At 54.6% G+C, this 8,060-nt stretch overlaps 1 protein-coding gene across 1 annotated transcript; it reads right to left on the reverse strand.

The window, feature by feature from the left end:
- Positions 1-933: 933 nt before the first annotated feature.
- EPOR (erythropoietin receptor) lies at positions 934-7,170 on the reverse strand. The gene is made up of 8 exons (XM_059160056.1): positions 6,222-7,170; positions 5,257-5,392; positions 4,702-4,880; positions 4,466-4,623; positions 3,821-3,974; positions 3,649-3,736; positions 2,333-2,420; positions 934-2,239 (listed from the first exon to the last, which is right to left on the reverse strand). Exons 1-8 carry the CDS (start codon positions 6,334-6,336, stop codon positions 1,628-1,630), a joined length of 1,530 nt encoding a protein of 509 aa, XP_059016039.1. The 5' UTR covers positions 6,337-7,170; the 3' UTR covers positions 934-1,627.
- Between the last annotated feature and the right edge of the window lie 890 nt (positions 7,171-8,060).

Raw genomic sequence — 8,060 nt, forward strand, 5'->3', positions numbered from 1 at the left:
CTCCCTGCTGAGCAGAGAACCCAGTGCGGGGCTCAATCCCAGGACCCTGGGATCATAACCTGAGCCAAAGGCAGAGGCTTTAACCCACTGAGCCATCCAGGTGCCCCGAGTTAATGAAGTCTTGACTTCAGCTCAGGTCATGATCTCCAGGTCTTGGGATCAAGGCTCGGGTCAGGCTCCTGTGCTGAGGGGGGAGTCTGCTTGTCTGTCTCCCTCTGCCCACTCCCAACCCACACCCTGGATCATGCTCTTTCTCTCAAATAACTAAATAAAATCTTTAAAAAAAAAAAATTAGGCCATATTTTTTAGTTCAGTCCTTTTTCTCTACTGCATATAATGTCCTGAGTGACTGTACCCCATTTTGTTTTGTCATATTGACTTATTTACTGCTTATGAACATTCTTTTTTTTTTTTAAAAATATTTTATTTATTTATTTGACAGAGAGAGATCATAAGTAGGCAGAGCAGCAGGCAGAGAGAGAGGGGGAAGCAGGCTCCCTGCCGAGCAGAGAGCCCGATGACCCTGAGACCGGGACCCTGAGACCATGACCCAAGCCAAAGGCAGAGGCTTAATCCACAGAGCCACCCAGGCATCCCGCTTATGAACATTCTTGCACACATATACTGGCTCATATCCATGAGGGCTTTTAAGGTATATACTAGAAGTGGAATTGGTAGAGTAGGTCTGCATATGTTCATCTTTCCTTGGTTATGTCAAACTTCTAAAAAGTGGTTGAACAGAACTCCCAGTGAGCCACCTGATAACATGGGTCTCATCAGAGTACTTTCTTAGAACAGGGCCTAATTCAAAATAAAACCTTACAAAATAGTGTCATTATTATTTGTGGCAGAGGCTAGCTAGAGGCTCATTCAACAACTTTCTGCTCCTTGGGAGTACAGCTAAACTGTATTTTTCCCCAGCTGCCTGTGGGATCCTGTGATCCCACAGGGATTCTTGAGTGTTTCTGGCCAATGGAATTTGTGAAGAAGAGATGATTACTACCTCTTAGCCTACTCCCTAAAATGGCCCACCAAATCTTCTGCTCTTTGTTCTGCTTGTTGGTTGGCAAGACACAGAGGACCCATCTAAAGATCTCAGTGTGGCCCTGGGGGGATGGTGAAGCCAGAGACCAGAAGAGTCCAGGCTTCTCACTTGTCCCAGAGATGGCTGCCCATCTACAGGTTTGCACTGAAATAGGAGAGAGAAAGCATTTGATGTGTTAAGTCACTCATATTTAGGAGTTGTTTGTTATGGCAGCTAGTATAACATATACTGACTAATTCATGCTATTATGATTATTATTCAGGTTGCCAGATCCAAAATTTGAGTTGGAGCTTGAGGCCTTTTACTGCTGCCCCTATGGCCTGGGCCCAGGGAAAGATGGGGCTTACAGGATGTTTGTAGAAGTCATGATAGGAAAGAAAAAAAAAAAAAAAGACACACATACATGCATACACACACACACACACAACTCTATACAATTTCAAAATACTGCAAGGATGGACTGAGCAAGGATGGACTGGGCAGAAACCCAAGGGTGGCCTCACCAACCCTGCTCAATAAGTCTTAGGCCTGGACTAGCACTTGAGGTCATCCTGGGTCTCCAAGCATCTGAGGGCTGGAGTCCTAGGAGCAGGCCACGTAGCTGGGAGGTGAAGGCTCCAAGGCTGGGGAGAGGCTGTTCTCATAAGGATTCGAGAAGGGGCCATTCGATGAGTCCCCCTGGGCTCCCTGGGAGCCCCCTGAGCTGTAGTCAGTTGAGATGCCAGAGTCGGACACCATGAGGTACAGGTACTTTATGTGGGGTGGGGTGGGGGGCAGCTCAGGGGGCAGTGCCCTTGGGCGCAAGAGCTGGGAGCTGGGATCCAGGATTGTATACTCAAAGCTGGTACCCAAGGCCCCCTCTGGCCCAGGCTTCAGGGACAAAGCAGATGAGTAGGAGGATGCTTCTGAGCCTTTATCCATGGCTACCATGTCCAAACCGCCATCAGGCCGTGGCAGATCCTCAGTGGGGGGGTTCCGGGGCAGCAACCACTTGTCCAGCACCAGGTAGGTGTCCTGGGTATGTTCACTGCCCACTGGCTCCAGCAGGGGTCCCTCATCCTCTGCCCCTGGCTCCACGGCCTGTGTTGCCCCCCAGCAGCGTTCAGAGAGGACTTCCAGGGGAGCGGGTGGGTCCTCTGCAAAGGGTGTGCAGGGGCTCCACCAAAGGCAGCCCTCATTCTGGTACAACCACAGCTGGGGAAACAGCACCAGCCTGCTCAGAGACCTGTGGTTCAGCCCTGGGAGCAGGGAAACCCCAGCCCCCAAGGGAACAACCCCACCACCTACCTGGAAGTTACCCTTGTGGGTGGTGAAGAGGCCCTCAAACTCACTCTCAGGGCTTGGGATGCCAGGCCAGATTTTCTGCTTCAAAGCTCTGATGAAGCCAAAAGGACCAAGTACATGGGTATGTGTCACTGAATACCCACCGGCACCCCCCTTAGGACCAGCCACAGGGGCACAGACAGTTCTAGCCTCTTGTGATCACAGTGGAGGTAGAGGAGTGCATAGGGGAGGAAGAACAGAGGCTTGAGCTTGCGCTGCAAGCCCTACAGGTGGGTGACTAGAACAGGGTTTTGAAGGATGCATAGGAGTTCAATATGCACTGATGGTACTGCCCTTCTTACTTCTTTCCATAATATTCCCCCAGTGTACTTAGAATAAAATTCAAACTTCCTCCCCACAGCCCTGTAGATGGCCTAGCATGTTCTGACCCCTGTCACCTCCCTCACCTCCTCATTCACCACTCTTTTCTAATGCATTCTGCTCTAGCCACAGAGTGCTTCTTGGTAGCTGCTTCAATGTTCTAAGCTCATTCCCACCTTAGGGTCTCTGCACTTGCTGTTTCTTTTCAATTTTCATGTGGCTGCCTTCTAACCTTCAGGTTTCCATTCTGATGTCACTTTCCAGAAGCCTTTTCTGATCAACCTGTCATGTCCCCATGCCCCATTTGTTGTGATATCACTTATCACAATGCATAATCAAATATCTGTTGGTTCCCTTGTTCTCAACCATGAGATCCACAAGGTGGGGACATACTTGTTTTCCACTTTCTCCCCAGTGCCTAGCACCCAGTTGGCTCTCCTTAGGTATTTTCCAACCAAGTAAATAAACAAGGCCTTGAAAGACACCTAGGAGACCACCTGGCAGACAAGGCAGGAAGGGCATTCCAGGCAGAAGGAACAGCATAGGCTTGAGGGTGTGAAACCACCTGCTATGCTCTGGGAATTCCAAAAACCTCAGGATGTCTGGTCCTACCATAAAGAATCTAAGGAGCTTGACAACAGGGGCAGGAGGCACTCAGGGTGTTAAATCTTTCCATTAAGCCCATCCCGGGATTTTACAAAAGTTGACAAACTTGGGAAAAGGAAAAAGCAAAGGAATTCAAGAAGGAGCAGCCACTGAGGTCGAAGGAAAACTAGGTGAATGTTCCCAGGGAATTTTAACTAAGGGTCTGGGTCTGATCTGGCTCACACCCCAGCCCTGCCACTGACCCCTCACTGTGTCTCTCTGGGCAAATGTCTGCCCTCTCTGAGCCTAGCTTTCCACAGCAAAAGAATGGGGTGGAGAGGAGTCTGGGCTAGGTGCCTGAATGGGGCGCTCACCTGCGGTGGGAGAGCAGGGCGAGCACGGCCAGCAGCAGCAGGATGAGCACGAGGATGAGGGAGAGCGTCAGGATGAGGGGGTCCAAGTCTGGGGAGCATGAAGGAAGTCACGGTGGTGGGAATGCCCCATATTGCTCCCCGGTCCCTCCTACGCCCCCACCTGGGGCCTCACCACTAACTGTCAGCAGCGACGCAGGCTCGGACCAGGCGCTCCAGAAGCCACCAAAGCTCGGCTCGGCCATCCGCGCGCGTACCATGAAGGTGTAACGCGTTCTACCCCGAAGGTTGCTCAGCAAGCACTCAGTGCGACCATCTAGGATCTCCACCTGGGGGCGGGGCCTGGGTGAGAGGCGTGGCCAGTGGGGCGGGGCTAGCAGAGAAGCATGGGGGTGCGGCACTGAGCCAATCAGAGGAAGGAAGGACAGCTCCCCACGCAGCCCTGAGGGGGAAGGGCGAGGAAAGCAGGACGCTGCTTCCAGGAAGGCTTGGGGCCAAACAGGACGGGCCCCAGCGAGCAGAGGGCGGACTATTGAGGGGCAGGGCCAGAGCCTAGAGGGTCGGGACCTTGAAGGGGTCTAGTGTTTGGGACACTGGGGTAAGTGGCATTGGGTCCAGGTGCGCTGGTGGGGCACTGGGAAAGAAGGCCTGTCACTGGGCGTGGAGGTGTCTCGAGCAAGAAGATGACGGGCGTCAGAGGCTGGGCCTGGAGGGGCGAGACCAGGGGGCGGGGCCGTGGGGACCATCTGGCCGGGAGGGAGGGAGGAGGCGGAGCTGTCCACCTTGGAGCCTTTGGGGCTGACGTTCGAGGAGGCCTCACCTTCTGTGCGCCCGCTGCGATGTTGCCAGAGGAAATGTTCACTTCGTAGCGGATGAGGCTGGCCACCGGGGCCCCAGGAGGCGGGAGCCAACGCAGTACCACGTGGCCGCCCTCGTCCGCCCGCCGTGCCAGCAGCCCCGTGGGGGGATCCAGGAGCACTGAGGAGACGGGTTGATCAGGTGGGGGGAGGGCGAGACTCCCTCACCCGACAAAATCCCCATTCCCTGCTAACTTACCCACTTCGTTGATGTGGATGATACGGCGATAGCGTGGAGCGCCCGAGGATACCGCTGTGACGCGCAGCTCTAAGGGCACGAAGCTCGACGTGTCGGCCGTAGGCAGCGAGCACCAAAAACGCACAGCGCCGTGAGCCGTGGGCGCCTGGTGCAGACTGCATGGCTTCCATGGCTCACCCCTGTGCGCCAAGGGGCCAGAGAGGGAAGGGAGCAAGTTGGGGCTAGGGGTGCGACAATTTGCCTGGACCGTGGGCGCATTTGGGGCACGACCACCAAAGGGCGTACAACCAGCCCCGCACGCGACGCCTTAGTCCCATCGGAGGGGTGCTGACCCCGGAATTGCTCTGCAACAGAGATCGCGGGAGTGTTCCAACCCCAGCCACTAGGGGCGCGTGTCAGTCCCGACCCCGCGGGCTTCCCACCCACTGGGGAGGTGCCACCCGGCCCCGGACACTAGCAGATATCCCAAAGCGTGAACTCCGGGGCTCACTCAGTCCTGCCCACCCGCCCCCTCCTCAGAGCGTGGGGGCGCTCCTCTTGCCCTGCTGCACTCACTCGAGCTGGTAAAAGAAACTGTAGTTGTTGGGGCCGACCCCGGCGCTTGGCGCTTCCTCCCAGAAACACACCAAGTCCTCCAACCGTTCGGTGAAGCACAGAAGCTCTTCGGGCTCGCGGGCAGCCAGCAGGGCCGCTGCGGGTGGGAACAAGGGGAGGGGGTCGGGGCAACCCAGTCTTTGGGTCTCCGCGTCCTCCCCCTCCCTCCTGCCGCCTGTGCGAACCGATAAGAAAAAAGCCCCGCCTCGCTCTCTACCCCAAGCGGGGCCCCTCGAAGGGTCCCCAGAGGTGGTGCCCCCCGAACTCCCAGGCACAGGTTGCCTTACTGTTCCCACACACATCCCCGCCCACCCCACAACGCGCTGGACAGCGCGCAGCCTGCCGGGCCTCCGCCTCCCGCTGCCGGCCCCGCCCCAGGCCAGGCGGGCCCCTGGTGTGTGCGGAGGTGGAGGGCTCCCTATCGGCCCCGGCAAGCTGCCGGGGACCAGATAACGCCAACCGTGACCCCCTCCCCCGCCCCTTCCCTCGACCCGCAGGCCCGGGGATCTGGCGCCCGCATACAAACCATGTTTACAGTCGCCAGCGGCCCGGCCCCTCTGCCTCGACCCGGGCTTTGTCCTCCCTCCCTCAGAGCAGGGTGGGCTAGGTCCCCTCTCCTCAGGGACTCTGGACGTCGAGGTCTAGACCCAGCACCACCCCTGCCCCATTACGATATATCATGTCCCAGGGCCCCCTGAAAAGATAAAATGGGAACTCTATGTCCCCTCCAGATCCAGTCTGGAGTCTTAGACCCCGGCATGGTACACCAACTCCTAGTCTAAGAGGCTCAAAGACCAGTTTGACCCCCAGGATCTAAACTGGAGGTTCAGAACCCAATATGATCCCCAGGAGCCCTGCTGGAAGTTCAGGCCTGAGCAATGCCCTCCAGGACCTAGGGCGGGGGTCCCACACCGATCTACCCTTACCTTTACTTTCAAACTTGGGGTCCAGGGATTTGGGTGGGGAAGCCCAGGCGGCCCCAGCGAGCAATAAACAGAGAGAGCAGACACCGGGCCAGAGGTGGGCCCGAAAGTGATCCATGATGCAGTCCCTGGCGATGGGGGGCCCAGGGCCCCTGCCCCCTGCCCCCCTTCCGCCCCTGGCACAATCCACAGCTGGGTCAGCAGCTGCCTCCGCCGGACACAGCTGACCAGGCCCTTCCCGGCCAGGCGCCTCCAAGTGGCAGCTCCCCCGAGGGGGTGGGACCACACGCAGCCTGGGCTGAGATAAGCCGGAGGAGGCCGCCCTGCTGGTCCCGCGGGAGGCGGCAGGGGCCCTGGGGGGCCCCCCCGCGGCCACTTGGGGTTCAGGAACAGTGCCGGTTTCTGGGTTTCTGAGGCAGGCAGACTTTCTTATTCTGTGACCCTGGACAGGTGACTGATCTGAGCTTCAGCCTTCTCATCTGTAAAACCCGGCTTGGCACATAGTAAACATTCAAAAAATGTAAGATCCTGTTATTATCGTGCTAATCAACATCTCTTCCCAGGCTGGGTAGGAATAAATAATCATAATAGTGACGGGCGGTTGAGTGCACGGTGTTAAGCAGTGTGGCCAAACATATGATCCTGTAATAAAATAACATATATTCTAGATCTGTGATTTTTTTTTTGAAAAGTTTTTTTTTTTTTAACTCTTGGGTTTTTTGTTTTTTGTTTTGTTTTTTGCTGTTGGGATCTTATTTTATTTATTTTTTAAAAAGATTTAAGAAATTTATTTATTTATTTGACAGAGAGAGAACACAAGTAGGTAGAGAGGCAGGCAGAGAGAGAGGAAGGGAAGCAGGCCCTCTACTGAGCAGAGAGCCTGATGTGGCACTCGATGCCAGGACCCTGAGATCATGACCTGAGCCAAAGGCAGCAGCTTAACCCACTGAGCCACCCAGGCGCCCTCTTATTTTATTTTTAAAGATTTTATTTATTTATTTGAGACAGTGAGAGGGCATGAGAGGGGAGAAGTTCAGAGGGAAAAGCAGACTACCCAAGGAGCCTGGAGCTCAATGAGGGACTTGATTCTAGGACTCCAGGACCAAGACCTGAGCTGAAGGTAGTCATCCAACCAACTAAGTCTGGGGATTTTTATTTTATAAGGAATGTGCTGTTCTTTTAATAATCTGGAAAGTAATTATATTTACACATGGTGAAAGCTATTTGCTTGAGCTGAGCTTCTCAAACTAGGGTAAACATCACATCTGTGGTACCTGCCTGGAGCAGGGCTGGATATTGGTGCCTGCCCTCCCTAGACTAGCCAGTCAGAACACTGCATTTCCCGCAGCACCGTGATTGGCTGGGGGTGGGCATGTGACCTAAATGGATCCAATGAGCCTCGGTCCTGGGACTTTATCCGAAGTTACTGGGAGAAAAAGAATTTACCTACATCCCATTGGTCAAGACTTAGTCACATGACTACATTTTGCCACAAGGTAGACTGGAAATGTGTTTTCTACTTTGGGTGACCAGCTAAAAATTAGGTTGTTCTGTTGCCACAGAGGGTGATTGGATTTGGTGGAGTGCGGGGTGGGGGGTGGAGGGTGGACAGTCTTATTCTCAGAGCAAATCAGGGCCCAGAGACAGCAACAAAATCCCAATGACAATTTTTGCCTCCCTGAATCCAATTGTGATTGAAGCTGGACCCACCAAACTTCTCATTTATACGAGCCATTAGTTTCCTTTTTTGCACATCCACTTGGACTGGATTTTTTAACACCTGAAGCACAAAGAACCCAAAGCCCCTAGTTGACATTCGGCACAGAGGAGAAGTTCCTCAGT

Source organism: Mustela lutreola, chromosome 2 (genome assembly GCF_030435805.1).
Source record: "Mustela lutreola isolate mMusLut2 chromosome 2, mMusLut2.pri, whole genome shotgun sequence".
Taxonomy (NCBI): Eukaryota; Metazoa; Chordata; class Mammalia; order Carnivora; family Mustelidae; genus Mustela; species Mustela lutreola.

Bases quoted from the DNA above. Each gene is read 5' to 3' on its own strand.
- EPOR (XM_059160056.1), bottom strand. From the start codon at position 6,336: ATGGATCACTTTCGGGCCCACCTCTGGCCCGGTGTCTGCTCTCTCTGT. The intron at 3,737-3,820 runs GTGAGGCCCCAG...CATGCTCCCCAG, and splicing joins GTCGCTGCTGACAGTTAGTG to ACTTGGACCCCCTCATCCTG. The intron at 2,421-3,648 runs GTGAGCGCCCCA...TGGCTTCATCAG, and splicing joins GCCCTGCTCTCCCACCGCAG to AGCTTTGAAGCAGAAAATCT.